This window comes from Manis javanica, chromosome 14 (assembly GCF_040802235.1).
Source record: "Manis javanica isolate MJ-LG chromosome 14, MJ_LKY, whole genome shotgun sequence".
NCBI classification, from domain to species: Eukaryota; Metazoa; Chordata; class Mammalia; order Pholidota; family Manidae; genus Manis; species Manis javanica.
In genome coordinates, this window is record NC_133169.1 from 56,821,121 (window position 1) to 56,843,927 (window position 22,807).

Sequence of the window (22,807 nt, forward strand, 5' to 3'; positions counted from 1 at the left end):
TTATGGGAGAGAGAGGGCAGGAAGGCGGGAGGGAGGAAAAGGTGTGGGTGCTCCAGTCTTTCTAAGGGATCAGATAATCTGAGGGTCAAGAGAAGGTTCCCGGGACTAGGTCCTTGTCTCTGTGGCATAGGACTTGTGTTCCCTACATCATTTCGCTCTGGGTTACTGTATCACAGATGTAGTGACTGATTATTATAATTTTTCTTATATAATGTCTTTCCCTTTATTTTGTTTTTTACAATGTTACAAGTTTTCCAATAGTACTTTTTCCAGTTAATGATGAAAGTGTGGCTCAAAGAGGTAAATGAAAAATTAGGAAAAAAGTTTGAGTGCCTAAAATTGGAGGTGCAGGGATGAGAGTGTAAAGTCATACAGAGTATTAATTGATTTCTTAGACTGTCTCAGACATTGAGACCTTTCTTTCTTTGTTTCAGAGTATAGACATGTAAATGTGAGGCTCCTTTATGAAAGAAAAACACCAGCAGGATACACACACACACAAATGCCATTTAAGCACGATAGCTGAATTGAGAACGTTTTGGCTCTTTCTGGAAAAACGGGGAACTGAAATAGTTGTGGTGACTGTGAGGTCACTCTGTGCCTTCCCTTGGATTACATAGCATAAATAAGCCAAGGGAAGACACAAAGTAGTTTCTAATATAATGGCTTGCTTAATATGTACCAGGTCCAATGATTTGCTTCTCAACTCATTATATCACTAATGGAATAGATTCACTAGTTGGAGTAGATTAGGCCTTAGTAACTAATACACGAAGGAATGTACCTATTTCTTATGCAACAATTAGTGTATGTGAAGGAATAGGGCAAGCCTCCCTGCTGATAGAAACGTTTTATCGTTAACACTCGGCTTTCAAATAGACCCCAGGTTATCAACATGCCAGTTAGCTAGAAAAGGGAAGAACACGGCAGGGCACAGAGGAGGACTTCATGCCTATGCCTGGTTGGGACACGTGTCCTTGCCACTCATTTCCCACTGCAGAAAACTTTGTCACATGGTCAGAACTACTGTAGCTCCCAAAGGAAGGGTGTTCCAGGCCCAGGGCCAAGTCCCCCTCTGGAACCGGTGAAACGAAGATAAGTCCAGGATGAGGGCAGGTTGGAAGAAAGGCGTTTCTTCTTTACAGTCACTGGCGGCTCATGCATGCGCCCAGGGTGTCCATTTCCAATCCATGGGCGGAAAGGTATAGTGTGGGTGTGTCTGCCTCCTATGAAAAAGGTTTTTAAAAGATCTGAATAGGTAAGTTAAGAGTCTTGGAGAAATACAGAAATACATTCCCACAAGAGGAGTCTCAGGCAAGTCTGTAAAGTCTTCATTTGAACATCTCCAGCACCATGTCTACTGCCCAGGAATTCCCTGCGAAAATGCTGTATCTGCACACCTCTCCATAATTATATAGACATCCCTATCTTTCTATATATCTACATTAATATAGATCCCAATCTAGATAGATAGGCAGGCAGGCAGACATGCAGAATTCTTTTAAAACTTGGACCCCCATGACCTCTAATTATAGACTTTCTCATGAGGAAAAAGGGGTTAGTATCCAAAGTTAGTCACTAGTTTTTGATATTGTGTATACATCTTAAGAAATATCACATACAAGATACCCAGTATCACTGACATCTACTACATACCATTTTCATAATTGTCGCTTACTTATATTTTGGAGCAAGTGAAGTTTCAAATGCTTAATTTCATGGGTGTGTGTGGCTTCAATGCCTAACATGATTATCCACTCAACATGTCTTTTTTGAATGCATATAGATCCAAGTAAAGGCCACATCTGTACTTTTGTATTCATTCCTCAATTCGAGAATTCACAAGAGGATTCTCCTGAGCCTGAGAAACATGTGGTGGTCGGAGATGACAATCAGACACCAGGAGAAGAGTCCTCTGACTCTGAGTATGTCTCCTGCGTGTCCTCTCCAGGACAGCTTCCTGCTGCTGCTGAGGATGGTAAGGGAGATCACAAAGGTTGGACAGGGTGAACAGCTGGGGTGGCTCAGCCCAATCCCTATTTATTTCACTTTCCCTTCAAAAACAGAAAAGGGCTTCAGGGCAGAGGAACAAAGACTAAAGCCTCTGCACAGGGACAAATTGGGGGTGTGCTTTCAAGGACAGGACAGTTCCCTATGTGAACACTGGGACAGCTGTGAGTGAGATAGTGGGCTGTGCTGATAACAGTGTGAGAATTCAACGACCTCTTCCCTCAGATCAGCACAAACTCATACACACCTGTATTTCTTCATACCAGATATGGCCCCAGTATTCCTTCCTTTCACTTTTTCTCATATACACATCCCTTCATTCCAGATGCGTCCTTCCCATTCTCTACGAGCGTTACAGATACACACTGCCACCTTCCCTCCTCCCGCAATCATTCTCAGATGCTGCTGTCTACACACTAACCTGTAAATAACGTACACCCTTCCACACAGGTAACTTGTTCTAGTTCCCTCATTAGAGCTGGCCTAAGCACTCAAAAACTCGTATGCCCTGAAATGAATGCACTTTCATATACAGGCTTTCTATTCCGCATACCACTTCACCCACAAAACCTTCAGCCCAAAGCCTTCAGCCTCTCAGAGAGCTGCGCTTCTGGGAAGCTCAAGCACACTTCCTCCAACACACTCCGTCTTTAACTGTTTCACAATAAGAACACGTACCACCCCTGTTCACGTGTATTGTCGCACCCCACACACATACACAGTCATTCACCAGCCCCTTACCAATGTCAGAAACACTCACCAGGTATGTCCCAGAACATACATAGACCACCACACCCTCAATACCACATAATCATACCACACACATACCTCAGATAAACTGTGTGTCACACGGCATTCTGTGATTTCACATATGTGTGTACTTCCAGGCCATATGCCCACATAGGAATATTCTCATGACCATCTCAACTCCTGCAGACTTCACACACTCATTCTAGTTTTCTCATGTCTGAAATTTCCATTCCCAGGAGGAGGAGGAAGAATCCCTCAGTTGTATCATAATATTCCTTGTACTGGGCCTCTTGAGATGACTCAACCCCAGGTCCTGGAGGAATGGGAAGCTTCCTCCCTCTCTAGTGAAGACTCCTTTCCACCATCCCTGGGAAGGGCACGCATCAAGAAGATTTACTACAGGCGTGTCCAGACGAAAAGCGGTATGCCTGTGTCATGGGATGAGGTGGAAGTCTACGAGCCCGCCTCAAGGAAGAGCAAAAGAGAAAACCTGGCTTATTCTGAAGTGGCTGAAGAGGCCTCACAAACATGGAGCCTCTTGTCTACCCTGGAACGCATGGATGTCAGCGACAACAGTGAAGCCCCACAGGAGAGGGAGCAGCCTGGCAGTGCGGCGGAGCCTCCAGCCCAGGAGGGGGAGCAGCCTGGCAGTGCAGGGGAGCCTCCAGCCCAGGAGAGGGAGCAGGCTGGCAGTGCGGGGGAGCCTCCAGCCCAGGAGAGGGAGCAGCCTGGCAGTGCAGGGGAGCCTCCAGCCCAGGAGGGGGAGCAGCCTAGCAGTGGGGGGGAGCCTCCAGCTCAGGAGGAGTGCCCCAGGGCCAAGACGCCTGAGGGGCAAGTGGCCCTGGACAGCGGCTTCATGTGCCTGAACTGCTGCCAAGTTTTCCCCAGCTTGAAGCTCCTGCAGAACCACGTGGACAATGCACTCCGGGAGGGCTTCAGCTGCCAGGTTTTCCATCATGTCTTCTCCTGGCTGAACAGAAAGTATAAGGACGAGGAGGAGGACGAGGAGAAGATGAGGAGGAGGAGGAGGAGAGGACAAGGAGGAAGAGGAGGAGAGGATGAGGAGGAGAGGACAAGGAAGAGGAGGAGGAGGAGAGGACGAGGAGAGGATGAGGAATAGGAGGAGAGGAGGAGGAGGAGGAGGAGGAGGAAGAGGAGGAGGAGGACGAGGAGGCGGAGGACGAGGAGGCGGAGGACGAGGAGGACGAGGACCAACGCAAGACCATTTAGATACTACACCAAAAAACACTTCCGCAGGAAGACATCCTCCTGCGAGTACGTAGACTTCTTCAGGCCCTAGGAAAGCGGAAGTGAAGTAGTCCAGACTCTACGGAGGGCCTTCCTCTCTTAGCAGCCATGATACCCACTCTGTTTCCATGTATCCACCACCTTCCCTACCACCACACAGAAACAGGAGCGGAGCGCCCCTTTTAATAGTTTCCACTGCTCTCCTGAAGACGAGGGACAAGAAGGCAGATCACACCATGCACAAGACCAAGACGTCCTCATGCAAACCAAAGAACAAGGAGCACCAGTCTAGCATCGCTACCACTACGGCTGAGAACAGGAAACTGGCTGGAAGTGGAAACTATTAAAAGGGACCAGCTGCAGAAGAGGTGAGGGCCCCAGGGGTGAGAGCACATCTCAAGGATACTTGGGATTGGGTATCAAAGGCCAGGGGAGTCACAAGGCTCAGGATGAGGCAGAGCCAGGCCTTCTGTCCTTGAAGGGTTGGTTCTACCCTTTTCCTGGGTGTGAGTGGGATCCCAAACTCCATTATGTGATTCCCATACCTGAGAGGAGACTGCTTAGCAGTTGCAACCACTTGAGAGAAACAAACCATATAATCCTTTCTCTTTTTTCCCCCTAGGAAAAATATCCCTAAGTATATACCAAGATGTAGTAGTTCTGGCCACTTCCTTAAAGTGTCAAGTGTAACTGGGGAAGGAGGGAGAAAAAGGTGATGCTTTTGCCGTGGACCTTTTCTCAGTTTAACATGCTGCTTCCTGGAGGGACACCCATGTGCTCTTATGATGGTTCACAGTCCTCACATCTTCTTCTTACTATTACACCACCAAGTGTCTTGTTCTCTCAGCAGCCAGTGGAGGAGTTAAACATAGATAAAGCTGAAGAGACATTGTAAAACCAATAAAGAGAGTGTGTCTTTTTAGTTAGCGGGACAAACAAAGGGCTGCTTCTCCACGTTCCAAAAGTCACAGTTAATGGAACCTGGAAAGGGTCCTCAGCTTTCTAAATCATGCAGGAAATCCTGAGAGTGGCTGAACACTTGTCACTGAAATAAGAGCTGCCTTTCTCATTGAATGGATCCCCTTCTGTTTTGGTTCCTTCAGAGCAACCTAGACCTACTGGCCTGAAGATTTCAAATGAAGGCGTCCAACACAGCCCTGCAGTCTGACGAGAGCGCTGCACTTCTCGTGAGCACCACAGCAACAGGCAGGGCTGGGCTGGCCTGGCCTGAGCCTCTGGAGCTGTTCCCTGTTATCCCGGGAACATGCGGTGGCCGGCTCTGGAGAAGATAGCCACACACAGCCAGGCGGAGCCCACAGAATGCTGGGAGTGCTACACATGCAGGAGACCCGTGGAAAGAAGTTCCTGCTCCTGCTCGTCCCTGTCAGGGAGGAAGGGGCCACTGCTGAGTTCTACTTCTGTGTTCTCAAGTCTCTTCATACATACCTGTGTTGGGCCAACCTGTGCTAATAGCTTATCTTTTGTCTGCAACTCAAATTAAGGTCTATGAGCCACTACTACTGGACTTATTTTCAGCTCCTCTCTTTTGAAGGACTTGGCTGTTTTAGCTGTTACTTTAACTAAGCATCATTACTAACCCTTCAATAAATCTTTGTTTCGTCTCAATTAGCCTGAGTCATTTACTATTGTTTGTAATCTAACATATCTTAATGGACATGCAAATTAGCTTTAACATTTCTTCCTTTTTAATCACTGAAATGGTATAGCCTAGAAAGGTATAGCACACAATATTCCTCTGAGTTTATACTGAAGCAGTAAGGGGCATATACTTATACTCAGTATGTATACTATGTTCTTGATTAATTAGGAAGCTGTGTTGAAAAGGTTTACATATATATACAAAATAATTGGACTTCAGTAGAGTAGAACCAGGCTTCAATTCTTTACCAACTCTTAGCAGCTTTGCACACATTGGGTCAGTGCCCTAATCTTCAAAGAGGCGAGTGTGTTACCTAAAATAACAGAGATTGTGAAGGTAACAGACATAGGTTAAAGCACCTAGAACACTGTCTGGCATAAATGGAGGCTCAAAGTAATTTCACATTCATTTTTGAGATATGTTTTCCTTACCTCCGATAGTCAGCAGTTTGACTATGCGTCTGGGTAGGGTTCTTAATTTTTTTAATTTCTATGATTAAGATTTTCTGAGCTTTAAAAAAAAAAAGCAAACTCTTTTAAATGTTGATATAAACTCACAAGAGGTTGCAAAAGCAGTCCAGGGTGGTCCCATCTACCCATCATGCAGCCACCCCCAACGTGATCACAGTGCATTATCCAAACAAGGAAGTCGATTGGAACAATACCATAAGCCAGACTACAGACCTTCCTCAGATTTCACTACGTTAGCAGGACTCATTCTTCTTATGTTTTCAAGTATAATTCTATGGCATTTTCTCCTATGTGTACATTTATATGCCCATCACTGCAACCAAGATACAGAGATGTTCTGTTTCCTCAAAGCAAACCCATCACGTGGCTCTTGATAGTCAATCCCATCTATCCTTCCTTTGCCTAACTCTTGGTGACCACTCTCCATCTCTTTCTACTTTCTTTTCATGTAAAGAACTTTATATAAATGGAATCATTTAGTATATAAACTTTTCAGATTTTTACATTTTTTATTTCAAACATAATTCCCTTAAAACCCAGCCAATACCCAGAAAATAAACTAAGATATGATATGAAGAAGAACTCCCAACATCAGCACTCTCTGGAAGAGTCATACCAGGAGATGATCATCAAAAAACCTCAACAAAGATCCAGGCGATGCTGCAGTTTTAGCTGCATCCATTCTACAGGTTCCTGGACTTGCCATTGGAATGAAGAAGGAGATATCTAAGCTGGCCTGTGCATACAGTAAAACAACAAATTTGACTGAATCTATACTGTTGGAACTCAACCAAGAATTAGGAGACGAGCAAGTTGTAGCGCTCCAAAATCTTACAACTACAGACTATCTACTGTTAAAAGAACATATGGGATGTGAACAGTTCCCAGGAATGGGTTGTTTTAATATGCTGATTTCTCTCAGACTGCTCAAGTACAGTTGGACAATATCCATCATATCATAGACAAATTTTCACAAATCCTAGGGTGCCTAACTGATTTTCTTGGCTTCACGGGAGATGGCCGGTAATTATAGATCTGCATGTGCAATTTAATTAGTAGTATAAAACCTATACATGCTTAAGTTACTCTACAAGAAGATATGTCAAAGAAATAATCAATCTTAACATGTTTTCTTCCATCTGCTACTTCTATAGCTTTTCTTCTTCCTTCCTAATTACAACTCTTTAGTAGAATTAGTGCCTCATATCAAAAATTACCGAGTATCATAATTCTTTCAAGTGGTAAAGATACCTCAAGACAAATGCTGGGCATAGAAGCTGAAAGGAAAGGAGCGACACATAGCAGCAATTCACCGGAGAGTTCCGCTTTATTAGGGAAAGGTGCTGGGTTATATAGGAAGGGGCATGAATTGATTGAGGTGTCACTTCTGTTGGCTGTTGGCTAGGTGTCGGGATTGGGAGGGGGGCGAGAGATGATTGGGCTTCAGGTGGCACCGGCGGGAACCGAGGAACCCGAAGAGAAGCCGGAACTTTGCCATCTTACTGGTGGGGACCCTTCATTCCCCCCTTTCTCCTCTATGGGTTTGTGGACGTTGCTTTCTCTCTGGCTGCTTCCTGCTGAACAGGGGCGGAGAAGGGAGTGAGGGCTTGAGGATTGGGAGGTAAGGGTTGATAGGACTCCCCGCAGTAAGGACAAGTAGATGTGGACTTCTTCAGGTTTGGAAATCAATGAAGGTTCCCTGTAGCCATAGGTTGAGGACCTGTTGATTCCAATGGTGCCAAGAGGATATGGGTGTCAGGAGCCAGGCGTCTGCAGCCATTGTTTCCAGAAACAGTTTCCAGTGGAGAGAGGGGTCCATCTCAGCGTGTGGTGAGGAGGTCACGTGAGGGTGAGGGATCTTCTGTGGCCAGAAGCTGGTAGTTCCTGAGTAAAAGCTGGTTGAAATCTTGATTAGAGATTTTTCCGACTTGGGATTTGATGAACTTTATTATACATGGTAAGAAGAGACAGGCGAGAAGAATGATTATTATGGGGCCTGCAATGGGCCAGAGCTAGGTGAGGAGGGGGTTTGTTAGTATTGAAGAGAATGGGTTGGAATTGGAAGCAGAGTGGAGGCTGGAGGCAAGGTCGGTGAGTTTGGTAATGTCAGTTTCTACAATGCCGGATTCGTTGATGTAATAGCAGCACTCTTCTCAGAGGAAGACGCAGGTGCCGCCCTTCTTGGCTGTAAGCAGATCTAGGGCTCGCTGGTTTTGAAGGGTGACTTTAGCTAGCAAAGTGACTTGTCTTTGGAGAGAGGCTAGAGAATCGGCAGTGGATGTCAGGGCTCCCTCAAGTTTGGCGTTGAGATCTCTAACTGCCTATAGAGAGTGACGCAAGGCTTCTCCCGAAAACCCTGCCCCAATGGCTGAGGTGATCAAAGAGCTACTGACCATGATGGGAAGGAAAGCAGCTGTTTTTGTGCGCGAGGGCAAGGGAGGTTGGAGCTCAAGGAATTCTGCCATGCTGTAAAGTGTTAACTGTGGGATTAGGGTGACGAGAATGCAGGGTGTATCGGAGTTGAGAGGCAGTGAGTTGAAAAGACTGCCATTACACTAAAAGAAGTGTCCCAGTTGCGTAAAAGTCTTAGAGCCGGAGGTAGGGGTGTAGATAGAGAGGCAGTGAAGTGCACTGGAGGGGGGTGGAGTTGGGCATACACAATGGTGGATGGTGAGATTATCTGCATATTCTGGTTCCCATAGGGGTATGTCTGCCAGGAGGCAGAGGGGTTGTCTTTCTGCATGGAAGGAGTAGTTGGAAATATTAAGGGGCACGGCGGCTAGCAGTGGGCGCTGTAGTGATACACACAAGAAACAATTGGCTGTGTTAAGGGTGTGGTTGAGAAAGATGGTGGTGTCCTGAATGAGCTGTAATGAAGAGTAGGAGAAATGGGAAGAGGGGTGGGGATAAGAAGATGAAGAGGCGCCATCAAGAGTTTGGATAATGACTTTTTCGGAATGTCTGATATCTGATGCAACTTGAGAGATCTGGGAATGAGGGAACATACTTTTGAGAGATATGAAGGGTACCGTGGGGGGTCGAGGACCCCCCCCATAGTAAATTGAGGCTGTGACTCTGGCAGCCCATCAAGAGTCCCAGGGATCTGGGATTGATAAGGAGAATGAGCCGTTGGGATATTTCATGAAACGGTTGGAGGAGTAATACTGTGGGTACTGGAAGTTACTCATGTAGTGAATTGCACAAGACCAGTAGGGACATCCCCCGTAGGTGTCTGGCTATCGCCTGCAATAGGCTTGTTTTTGGTCATAGAGGAAGCAGAGGTAGGGAGAATAAGGGTAGCTGCTAGTGAACACTTCGGTGGAGGGAGGAAAGTGGAGGTATAAAGGCTCAGAGCAGCTTTTCAGAGGGCAGTCTGGTGTGGCAATGAGGGCAGTAAGTTTTGTTTGATGCTGTGTGTAAGTCTGTCTAACTTTGAATCGCTATACAAAGGAGGGTGGGGTGGCGGGGAAGACAATAGGAATGAGGGGAAAAAAAGCTACAACGCAGTAAAGGAGGAAAAAGTCATGATTCGGGTATGGATGGCAAAGAGGGTGAACGGGATTTTGGAGGAAAGAGGACAGTAAGGTCAGGAGTCTGGAGGGAGGGAGAGTCCATAAACTTTTGTAGGTTAAGAGATCGTTTAGGTGATGTGGGGACAGAATGGTAAGGGGCGCCCTGAATGTCAGTTTATGAGCTTCTTTCTGCAAGAGCTGTCTAGCGGCTAATGCTCGTAGGCAGGCGGCCCATCCCTGAACTGTGGGGTCTAATTGCTTGGAGAGATAAGCTGCTGGGGCAAAGGATAGGCCATAATATTGGCTTAGGACTCCTAGAGCTTAACTGGACCTCTCATGAATGTATAATGAGAAGGGCTTTGACAAATCAGGAAGATGGAGAGCTGGGGCTTCTACAAGGGCTTGACGGAGCTTAATGAAGGAGTGTCGGGGTGAGGAGGATAATGGTTTTTTAGGGGGGCTCTTGCTGAGGTCGTATAGGGGTCTTGCCAACAGGGAGCAGGGAGAAGTTAGGGATCTATGCTCTAAAATATCTAGCCAGGCTTAGAAAGCAAAGGATTTCTGTCTTGGTTTTGGGAATGGGCAGGTCAGAGAGGAGCTATTTTCTGTCTAAGGTAATGGACTTTCTTTGTTGAGATAGAAGGAATCTGAGGTAAGTGACAGAAGGGGAAGAGATTTGAGCTTTGACGGGGGATACTTGGTAACTTCTGGAAGCTAGAAGGTTAAGTAGGGAGGCAGTGTCAAGTTGAGACTGTTCCCACGAGAGACTGCAGAGTAGAAGATTGTCTATGTATTATAAGGTGGACTTGGAGTGATTATGATGAAACGGTTTGAGGTCCTGAGCTAGGACCTGTCTAAAAATATGGGGACTATCTCGGAAGCTTTGTGGCAAAACTGTCCAAGTGAGTTGTTTAGAATGTCTTGTGTATGGGTCCGTCCAGGTGAAGATGAAAAAATCTTGGGAGCAGGGGTCTAGAGGGATAGAAAAATGGGTCTTTGAGATCTAGGACTGAGAAGCGGGATGCCGAGGCAGGGATCTGCGATAAAAGGCTATATGGATTTGGAACTAAGGGATGGATAGGGACAACGGCTATGTTGATGAGGCGAACGTCTTGGACAAGGCGGAAAGATCCGTTGGTTTTTTTAACAGCTAATATGGGGGTATTAAATGGGGAGTGAGTGGGTTTGAGGTAATTTTTGTTTAAGAGATCTTGAATGATGGGTTGGAGGTCTATGAGGGCTGAAGTGGTTAGGGGGTATTGGGCCTGACACATATACTGAGAGGGATCACGTAATTTGATAGAGGCAGGAGGACATAGGGCTACGGAGGGGCTTGTAATGTCCCAAACTTTGGGATTTACAGGGTGTATGAGGGCGGAACCAGAGCTTTCATTGGGTAGAGGGGGGGGTCGTTGGCTATGAGGGCCATCAGAAAGGGAGTACTGGGGGCTGTGGGAGTGGATATAGTTATGGAAACGTGGAGGAGGGAAAGGATGTCTCGTCCTAGTAAAGGGATGGGACACTGGGGCATAACCAGGAAGGAGTGGGAGAAAGGTATGGGATTGTCTTGGATTGTGCATAAAAGGGTGGGTGGGGGGTTTAATGGGAAAATCTGTTTACCTCCTACTCTGACTATAGGAGTAATGGCTGGTGTGGTAGGGCCCCGGTATTCTCACAAGACTGAGAAGGTGGCTCCTGTATCTAGGAGGAAGGAGATGGGGTGACCGTCTACTGTTAATGTAACCCTGGGCTCCTGTTTGGTGATGGAAATGGTCGGGCGAGAAGCCCCCGGGCCCCATCAATCTTCTTCTGCCAGCCCCACTACGGCGGGCTTAGGATGGGGGTTGTTGTCCAGCCTCCCCTTCGGGTGGTTGGGCAATCAGACCCCCAGTGGCCCTTTTTGTGGCATCTGGGGCATGGGGTGGTAGGAGATCTGGGGGAGGGGCACGCCCTTGACCAATGTCCCTCTTTTCTGCACTTGAAACAAGCTCTTGGGGGGGCTTGTTTGTAGAGGGGCGCCCAGGTTGTGGTTTTATCAGCTGGGCCAACATCTGGAAATTGGCCTGATCAGCCTTTTGTTTACGGCATTCTTTCTCCTCCTCCCGCTTATGGAAGACTTTAAAGGCCACTGTTAGGATCTCAGTCTGTGGGGTAGCGGGGCCCTGTTCTAACTTTTTGAGTTTAGCTTTAATGTCGGGGTAGCCTTGAGCTAGGAAGTATGTCATAAGGACATGTCTTCCTTCAGGTGTTTCTGGGTCCAGGCTGGTATACTGTAATAGGGCTTGAGTGAGTCTGTCTAAGAACTCGGAGGGGATTTCATCTCTCTTTTGAATTATGTCTTGGAGCTTTTGAAAATTGACTACTTTACGAGCTGCCTTTTTCAGACCTGCTATTAAGCAGGAGGCAAAAATATCTCGAGAGCAGAGAATTATGGCGGTGTTATAATCTCAGTGTGGGTCTTGTTTGGGGACAGCAGTGGGGTCAGGGGGATAGGTGAGGTCAGTCTTGTGGGTTTCGGTAGCGTGCGTTTGGGCGAAGTCCCAAACTCGTCTACGCTCTTCAGGGAGGAGAGTATTGGCCAGGAGCATGAAAATGTCATGATGTGTGAGGCTGTAAGACTGGAGGGTCCATTGAAACTCCCTGATGTATGTCATGGGATCAGTGGAAAAGGAACTTAGGCGTTTCTCTAGTTGGGCTAAATCTCTTAAATGCCTTTGGATCCTGCTACCTCTAGGAGGGGGGCGATAATTTTGGCAGGCTCTTGGGACTAAGTCTGAGGGGGACTGAAGGGTTCTGGTTCAGTCTGTGGGGGAGTGATGCGGTCTAGCCATGCCTAGCCGAGCAGGTCCTGAAGTGCAGAAGGGGGGCAAAGAAAATAAAGATAGAATCAGACCCACGTGTTGCCAGCCTGCAGCCCAGCTGCTTGGCTCTGCTGCTTTAGTTGGGCTTGAACTCATGACTCTGAGGTTAGGAGTCTCATGATCTACTAACTGAGCTACAGCAGGGCTCTAGTAAATTGCTTACGGAATGCGTTGTCCTCTATTCCTGCTACATCGGCAAGTGGGGGAAGGGCATATTTAGAAGCAGGGGCGGTGTTTCTACACATCTTCAAGGTCTCCCTATTTTCAGAGTGAGGAGTCTTGGCAAGATATGTTTTTGTGGACAGATAACTTCTAAGGACTGCACATGTTTTTGTGGACAGATAACTTCTAAGGACTGCACCGGTTTTTGTTTAGCTTGTGCTTTCCCATGCTGCGTTCAGACATGGGGGGAGGTGCTTTCCCATTCTCTCTACAAACATGTGAGAAGACAAAGGCGGTCCCTAAAAGGGGAGAAACAGGTGATGAGGGCAAAGACGGAGGAGGCCCTTGGGACCTAGTTAAAGGGGGGGCTGAAAGGCTCAGGTTTAATCTGCGGGGGACGAAGGCGGAGGAGGTGAGATGGGGGAGGAGATGGTGGGGGAGGAAGGGAGAAGGGCTGTTGTAGGAGAAGAAGGGGAAGGGAGTAAACGGGAGGCTTCTGCAGGGGCGGTGGCTTGCAGGATAGGAGAACTTGGGAGGGGGCGGGGGGAGGAGGAGGCGGAAAGCTTCAATATAGGGAATCTCCTTCCATTTTTTCAGGCGCTGGCAGTAGTTAAAAAGATCGCGAGTGATGTTAGGATCAAGAGTTCCCCCTGCAGGCCATTGGTTGTTATTGTCTAGGGGGTATGTCGGCCAATCTTGGGAGCAATATTTACGGAGAAGTTTTGGTTTTATATCAGGCGTCAGGGAGAGGGTAGCCAGATGCTTAAGCAGGCATTCAAGAGGTGAACCTTCAGGGAGGGATGAGGAGGCTCCCATGGCTAAAGGACAGAGAAGGAGACAAACAGGGGAAGACGAACAGAGATCCTCGGACTGGAAGCAGACCACAAGGAGACAAAGGGCGTCCCCGATGATCCTTGGTGGTCTGCAGAAACTCATATACGAGTCGGAATTTCTTAGGAAGTGTGGGTCGTCACCCAGACTTCCCTAAGAAGGCAGAGTGCTGGAGTCACGAGGTACCTAGCGCTAGGCGTTTTCGGTGGACGGAGCAGAAGGAGGAGGGGGGGAAAAGGGAGTGTTCTCATCTACAAAGGAGTCACCTCGTTTATGGCTGTTGGAGGGGGGTGCCTGAGAGTCGGCCGCAGCCGTGAAGGCTTGAGGCGGGGATTTATGGCTGTTGGAGGAGGGGCCTGAGCATCCGCCGCAGCCGTGAAGGCCTGAGGCGGGGAGAGTTCCCTCCTCATCCCCGAGCGTCAGGGCCTTGCCGGACGATCACGGCCAATGGCACTGCGATAGCTCGGAGAAGAGTGGCCCACCCCGGGGGGAAAACTTACCTAAAGGCCAGAGAGGAGTGGTGAGTGTGATGAGCCAGCGCCGGAAAAAGAGGACGAAGGCAAACTGCTGCTGGTGTCGGGGGGAAGACGGGGCCCAGTTGGGGTGTCCCGTCTCCCGGGTTTCGGCACCAATGAAAGGAAAGGAGCGACACATAGCAGCAATTCACCGGAGAGTTCCGCTTTATTAGGGAAAGGTGCTGGGTTATATAGGAAGGGGCATGAATTGATTGAGGTGTCACTTCTACGGGGCTGGTGGCTGTTGGCTAGGTGCTGGGATTGGGAGGGGGGCGAGAGGTGATTGGGCTTCAGGTGGCGCCGGCGGGAACCGAGGAACCCGAAGAGAAGCTGGAAGTTTGCCATCTTACTGGTGGGGACCCTTCAGAAGCCAAAGGGCATAAATCTGCAAAGAAGTAAAAAGCTAACCTTTTCAAAGAATATTGCTTCTCCCTCACTTACCAACTTTACATCTCCCTGTATGGCCCTGGAAGATGACTGGTTAGCCAGAGACGGGTAAGATTCCTCAAGGGAGGAACAACCTAAGACAGGCACAGTCGCACGGGGGCCATCAGGTGAGAAATTGGGGATCAACAGAGGTGAGGCTCAGAACCTCACCCCCCCTGTTTTGAGATAAATCTTCTGCATCTGTGGATGTTTTAATGCCCTTGTCTAGCTTGGATTAACACAGTCTACAGGCACACACCTGATCATCTACATTTGCTCTCTTACAAAACTAAACTATGTTTTCTACCTTTATCTTGCATCTACCTACAACTTCAGCATTTTAATAAAAATAATAATAATAATAATAATAAGGGAGAAATGTGGGATTCACATTTAAATCAAGTATAAAAATCAAACGAATAATCATATCTGACTTGATTGTTTATAGCTCATGATGCGTGATCAAAACCAAAAGTTTCTGTGATATGACTGCCCTTGCATTGTTCACCATGTAAGAATTTATTCACTATGTAAGAATTTGTTCACCATGTAAGAGCTTGTTCGTTATGCTTCAGAAGATTGGAGACTGTTGAGATATAGGCTTGGGGTTGATTAATGACTGTGCATTGAGTCCCCTATACAGAATTTTATTGTTGTTAACCATTTGATCAATAAATATGAGAGATGCCCTCTCAAAAAAAAAAATGGAACTGATATTACCTACCTCAAAAAAAAGAATTACTAAATGTCTACAAATAGTACTATCTTACTCTAATTCCCAGCTGGCTTTCATGTCTAAAAGTGAATCTTCATATGCTAAAAACTACTGAATGCATCCTTCAACTATATGTTATTTTCATCAAGATGTAAAATAATTACTGTTACAGAAAACTGGAAAACCTGGACTGGATAGCTGACGGAAGAACCAAGCGGCACTCAGAGGTCTTGGAGGGTGGAGGTTTATTTTATGCTGGCACGCTCAGAGGAGAGTGATCTCAAAAGGTTTGAGCCCCGAGTACAGCAGGGTCATGCCTTTTACACAGTTACTACAAAGCTAAGGGGAGAACCAGCACCCAGAAACTGTTGCAGTGGGAGCTATTACGTCACTATAGGTGTATTCAGGATGCTAGTTATATTTTAATCCATTTCTGTAAAGGTTATCCAGATACCGTAGTATAAACTAATGGGCTTCCGTGACTACGATTAACAACCTGTTCCTTACCACTGAGTCCGAGGGGTTGGGGTGGGGGTGGGGGAACAGAATACAGTATTTCTGAAGCCACCATAGAAACCCTGTTTCCTTGGCTTTCTTGGCTTTCCACCACACCTGCCAAGAGGGGGAGGGAACTGAGAACTTTCTGAGTATTTCCTCATCATTACAACTTCAGTGAGCTAAAAACAATTTGCATAGTAATCCAAAGTTTGCATTTCAAAGAGATAACTAGGCATAAACATTATCCAACAATTTAGTCAAAGGGAGTTCCAAAACCTTCCTGTCATCATATAATTCTCTCTCTCACAGTAGAAATACCTTTGAGAAAACAGGACAAAATAGCCTGTTTTAACCGAAGTGATTAAACAGGATCACGTTTTCTATGCCAAAATAAAAATCTACACTGTTCTTGGCACATAAACTTACCCACTTCTTTCATATCCGGAGGCAGACAGAGAAAATGAGGTCCAGCAATTACATCATCCTGAAGATTCTACTACATAGAACACTTCATTATAATAAATCTGAGATTTTCTGATTAAATTTGAATAAATGAGATTTTCTCAGTGTACTGACTCTCTTCATACAAAATGGCCTTGGGGAGAAGAATTTACTATTTTGAAGTGGGATCCAAACATCTGTTTGAAAATTTTTGTGGTAAATTTATAAGGAGTAAATGAAATACTTAAAGCCACTTTCTTTTTATGTCTTCCCAGGATAACATGTCAAGAATAAGAACAATCAGTGGAGGTGAGAGGTATGTAGGTATTATTATTATTCAGTATATTAAATAAAACAGAACAGAACTACCTACTGCTTGATGTGATAATATATATATTTGCTTTTCTACTCCTAAAATATTTTATCTACATATACTTGCTAGTTTTCCTTAACCAACCGCAGAAAGTTAAAGGGAGAAAACAAACAAACAAACAAACTCTGAAGCCTCATAAACAATTACTTAATCCCACAGCACATTCCCCCCCCCCCCCCCCCCCCCAGTGAATCACCCAGGAAATTCATCAAAAGACCTTACGGAAATGACATAAGATAAGTGACTGAAGCAGTCTTTCCCTGTAATTTTGGCATAACCACTAAAGGGATATATGTGCTAAAAGGGATAGAGCAATGTGTTAAAAGAGAGTGGTCTTTAACTGAAATAGTAAGAGACAATCTTTCAAAATTTTAAGAAAGTCAAACAATTTGTTATTGAAGTTCTAACTTCTTAAAAGTATTTTCCCTAGAAACTTCAAGTTTCCAGTTATCTTTCTTCAGGGGCATATATGACAATAAAATTCATACTTGTTTCTTAATTATATTTCCATTGTTAGCAGTTTAAAGATCCTATGTCATTTAATACTAGGATAGTGTTACATTCAAATTCGTTTAAAATATAGTACCAAATTTGGCAAGGACTGAATGGTTTTTTGAAACCTAATCATTGCTACTAATTCATGGTCCCAAGGGAATTACTTCGGTATTTAGCTTCTGGATTTTATTTCTAAATGTTAAATGCACTTCTATGCACCTTTAGGGATACTGAGGCAGTCACTATCTTTAGAAGGCCCAACTATTCTAATTAGGTCAAAATTATAAAGATATCTTGTTTCCTCCCCTCCAAGAGGCAATAATGATATATACTATAGTATTTCACTATCACTTTCACTTTTAAATTATGTGATCCTTAAAATTACAATGCAGCAGCACATTTCTTTATAATACTTATTCTTGATAAAACTGTGCACATAATACTTAGAGTATTAAGAATATGGGCTATAGATTCAGATAGATTTGCACTGAAATCTGGCTTTGCCAAGCTCTAGAAGTGAAACTTTGGGTACAGTAATTATCCCGTATGTCCTGTTTCCACATCAGTAAATTGGAGCTAAACCAGAACCTTGAGGAGCTACTATATATATAAACAGCTTTATATACATGCATGTGTGTGTGCACACACACACACACACACACACACACACACACATGGGGTGTAGTAAAGGGTTTGACACAGAGTAGGTGCTCAATAAATAATAACTAAAATCATTATTTATGAACAGCAGTGTTCTTACATGGGAAATTGAGCTTCTTAGTGTTATAAACATTTAAGTCTGGGATGTGAAGTTCTATAAAACAGTATCTTTGCTAATTAATTGAGATACAATTAAACAAAATCATGAAAATCATATTAATTTGGTAAAATAGTAATATCAATTACTTTTTAATTAAATTGTCACATTTTCCAATAAATCTTCCCTGATTACTTGCTAGAAGCAAGTTCTTGGTCTTTTAAAATTTTCAAACCACCTATCATAATTTACCTGTCTTTAAAATTTATGAGTAGCAGCTCCTTTCTCTAACAGTGCAAGTTTTTTGCAGAGCAAAAACAATGAATCACATGGTGTATTACCTTCCCAAAACATAGGTTTAATAAATGTCTCCTTAATGCAGGAAAAAAGTCAGTCATTGCTTCCTATCTGGTTATCTAGCCTCCACGCTCCTCCAGATTTATCTTTCTAGAAAATAACATATGAATATTCAAAAACTTTTGATCATCCACATTTCCTAAAAGGCTATGAACAGTAATCTCATCTACCACTGTAGCACTATTGTCAACCACATATTCTTCGATTCATTCCATATTCCACCCAGGATATTAACTCACTGAAGAAACATGTGCAGAATGTCTGCATCATGCCAATTAGTGCATTAGCACTGGGGATAGAAAGATGACATCATCTTTTCAAAAAAAGGAAACACATAAAAGTTAAGTTCAATGTACTAAACCCTGTAATAAGAGCAGAGTACTGAACAGGGCTTTCAAATCACACCGTGCACTTTCAGACCTAATGCTTTGTTCTTGGAATGCTCTATTTACCTAGACTGCCTTTTCTTAAGTAAAATCATACTATTCTTCAAGTTGCAACTCAGTCCCTCCACCCCTCATGTTCAATAAAGTCTTCCCTAAGTCCTGTAAGTAATTAAATTAAACAATCCCTTCTCTAGGTCCCTACAACTCTTTGATTACAACACTAGTGTAGCATGTATCATACACAGATTCATGTTTGTTGCTTGTGTCCCATAGAAGAGTATGTTCTCTGGCAGTAGAAATCTATTTATCTACATACATAGTAGGCTCTAAATTAGTATTAACTAATCTCAGCATGTAATATGGAATTTATAATAGGTGTTCTAGAAATTCCTAGTCTTTTAACCATTTGTACTTTTGTTTTTCTTTTCTGGTTGCAAATGTTATATGTCTTAAGAAGATATACGATCATTAATAAACTGGAATGCTATTTAAGATCGTGATGAATGAAAGAATAAGTTTTGTTCTATGATGCTGAGTTTTATTTTATTATTTATAATAAGCTTTATTTTACTACACTGAGTTTCATCAAGAATAAAGAATTTAAAAAGTGAGACTTTCTCTCCCGACCTCCATGGTATATCCAATAGATATACCATGTAAAGGAAATGGCTACTTTTTATAGAAGAAATGAGAAAATAAAAGTGAACTCAACATTTTCATTGTAAATTTCTAAAAACAAAAAACATTTTAAATGGGAACAGTAATTCCCGTTGGGGTTATTTTTATTTGGTAGGAGACCACACACCTTACATAATATAATAATAGGTGGGGAAAAGGGAATAAAATTCTTCCTATTCAAGAAAAAAACCCATGATTGAGTTTCTCCAGCTACCACAAAATGTTAATTCTTTGAATAGCCAAATCACCAATATAGGCTATTCTAACATATAAGAAAAAAACAAAATGCATACATGATTTCCATTATAACAGAAATCTAGAATATATGTGGTCAAGTTAATGAATGAAAATGTTTGAGGGGATCACAGGAAGATGGCGGCGTGAGTAGTTCAGAGGAAATCTCCTCCCCAAAACATATATATTTATGAAAATACAATAAATACAACTATTCCTAAAAGAGACACCAGTAGATGCAGTACAGCAGCCAGGATGCATCTACATCTGCAAGAACTCAGCATCACACGAAGGGGGTAAGATATAAGTCGCAGCCAGGTGGGATCCAAACGCTCCACCACCCCAAAACCCGGAGGGAAGAAAGGAGTCAGAACAGGGAGGGAGTGAAAGCCCAGGACTGCTAAACAACCAACTCTAGAAATCCGCACCCAGAACGCAGACACAAGGTGCATGGGGTGCTGGATATTAGAGAAATGGAAAAGCAAAACCTGTGGGCAGGTCCCCGCAACCAATGCCCCTCAGACAAAAGAAAAGCAAGTGCTTTCTGCAAGTCTTAAAGAGACAGGGACCCCATAGCTGGACGAAGTTGTCCCGGCAGCTGGGAATACCAGGGAAACTTAGGCACCCTAAACCCCAGGGAGGCAGTGCAGCTCTGATGCCCCTCACAGCACTAAGCAGCCTACCAGTCGTTCCTCCAACTGGTGTGGACCCCGACACACCGGCCCAGTAGCGAAAGAGTGGCAGCGTGTACCAGGGACGGCAGTGCCAGAAGGCACCAGGAGCAGATCCGCACGCCGCAGGAGAGGCTTGTGCTAGCCCACAGTGGCGCAACCGAACAGCCCGGGTACGGCTTGCGGGCACCGGCAGCAGTGAAGCCAGAGGAGCCTGGTAGACGCCTGCACGGAAGAGCCCTGCGCGCACCTGCAGCGGAGCCAGAAGGAGCAGGCGCGCTCCCAGCAGCCGACCGGAATCCCAGCCCAACGCACAGCCACCCGGGCCAGACCCAAAGGCCGCTGCTGCCACACAGCTGCCCGGGAGGGACACTGCTAGCACATAGGAGCACACCTGGCATGTCTGCCACTCCCCGCAGGGCTCTGTGCTGCTCTGATGGAGACCCCGCCCACAACAGCTTAGGGGAATAACCCGGTGGCTGCTCCAGGAGTGCTGGTAACCGACACAGACAGCGGAGAAGGGCAAGGCATCCAGCAAGCAGGAAAGGACTTTCTTCTCCCAGCTGACACACCTGCAACCTGCCTTCAGCCACCACTATCACCATGAAAAGGCAAAAAAATCTGGTCCAGTCCAAGATACTTCAAACAACACCTGAGAAAGGATCTGCAGAGGCACACCTAACCAGTCTCCCTGAAAAAGAATTCAAAATAAAAATCATAAACATGCTGACAAGAGCTGAAGAGAAATATACAAGAACTAAGGGATGAAGTCCGGAGGGAGATTACAGACGTCCGGAGGAAGATTACAGAAGTGAAACAAACTCTGGAAGGATTTATAAGCAGAATGGATAAGATGCAAAACGCCATTGATGGAACAGAAACCAGGAAACAGGAACGCACAGAAGCTGATGCAGAGAGAGATAAAAGGATCTCCAGGAATGAAACAATATTAAGAGAACTGTGTGACCAATCCAAAAGGAACAATATCTGCATAATAGGGGTACCAGAGGAAGAAGACAGAGAAAAAGGGAAAGAAAGTGTCTTTGAAGAAATAATTGCTGAGAACTTCCACAAACTGGGGGAGGAAATAGTTGCACAGACTACGGAGGCAGACAGAACTCCCGAGAGACGGGATCCAAAGAGGACAACACCAAGACACATAATAATTAAAATGGCAAAGATAAAGGACAAGGACAGAGTATTAAAGGCAGCCACAGAAAGAAAAAAGGTCACCTACAAAGGAAAACCCATCAGGCTGACATCAGACTTCTCAACAAAAACCTTACAGGCCAGAAGAGAAGGCATGACATATTTAATGCAATGAAACAGAAGGGCCTTGAACCAAGGATACTGTATCCAGCACGACTATCATTTAAAAATGAAGGAGGGATTAAACAATTCCCAGACAAGCAAAAGTTGAGGGAATTTACCTCCCACAAACCACCTCTACAAGGTATCTTACAGGGACTGCTCTGGATGGGAGCACTCCTAAAAAGAGCAAAGAACAAAACACACAACATATGAAGAATGGAGGAGGAAGAAAAAGAAAGGAAAGAAATAATCATCAGTCTGTGTTTATAACAGCTTAATAAGCGAGTGAGCTCAGACAGTAAGGTACTAAACAAGCTAACCTTGAACCTTTGGTAACCATGAACCTAAAGCCTCCAATGGCAATAAGTGCATATCTTTCAATAACGACCCTAAATGTAAACGGACTGAATGCACCAATCACAAGAAACAGAGTAAGAGAATGGATAAAAAAGCAAGACCCATCTATATGCTGCTTACAAGAGACTCACCTCAAACCCACAGACATGCACAGATTAAAAGTCAAGGGATGGAGAAAGATATTTCATGCAAACAACAGAGAGAAAAAAGCAGGTGTTGCAATACTAGTATCAGACAAAATACACTTCAAAATAAAGAAACAAGAGATAAAAAAGGACACTACATAATGATAAAGGGCTCAGTCCAAGAAGAGGATATAACCATTCTAAATATATATGCACCCAATACAGGAGCACCAGCATATGTGAAGCAAATACTAACAGAACTAAAGAGGGAAATAGACTGCAATGCATTCATTTTAGGAGACTTCAACACACCACTCACCCCAAAGGATAGATCCACCGGGCAGAAAATAAGTAAGGACACACAGGCACTGAACAACACACTAGAACGGATGGACCTAATAGACATCTACAGAACTCTACATCCAAAAGCAACAGGATATACGTTCTTCTCAAGTGCACATGGAACATTCTCCAGAATAGACCACATATTAGCTCACAAAGAGAGCCTCAGTAAATTCCAAAAGATTGAAATCCTACCAACCAATTTTTCCGACCACTAAGGAATAAAAGTAGAAATAAATTCTACAAAGAAAACAAAAAGGCTCACAAACACATGGAGGCTTAACAACATGCTACTAAATAATCAATGGATCAATGAACAAATCAAAATAGAGATCAAGGAATATATAGAAACAAATGACAACAACAACACAAAGCCCCAACTTCTGTGGGACACAGCGAAAGCAGTCTTAAGTGGAAAGTATACAGCAATCCAGGCATATTTAAAGAAGGCAGAACAATTCCAAATGAATATCTAATGTCTCAACTATCAAAATTGGAAAAAGAAGAACAAATAAGGCCTAAGGTCAGCAGATGCACGGACATAATAAAGATCAGAGAAGAAGTAAATAAAATTGAGAAGAATAAAACAACAGGAAAAAAATCAATGAAACTAAGAACTGGG

General features: G+C 44.6%; 2 protein-coding genes across 8 annotated transcripts in view; one reads left to right on the forward strand and one right to left on the reverse strand.

The window, feature by feature from the left end:
- PRRC1 (proline rich coiled-coil 1) overlaps positions 1-22,807 on the reverse strand; it is a 91,117-nt gene that overhangs the window by 53,599 nt on the left and 14,711 nt on the right. The window lies entirely within an intron of this gene.
- On the forward strand, positions 1,713-6,036 carry LOC140846156 (protein FAM170A-like). The gene is made up of 3 exons (XM_073221652.1): positions 1,713-1,978; positions 2,997-4,376; positions 5,112-6,036. Exons 1-2 carry the CDS (start codon positions 1,777-1,779, stop codon positions 3,878-3,880), a joined length of 1,086 nt encoding a protein of 361 aa, XP_073077753.1. The 5' UTR covers positions 1,713-1,776; the 3' UTR covers positions 3,881-4,376; positions 5,112-6,036.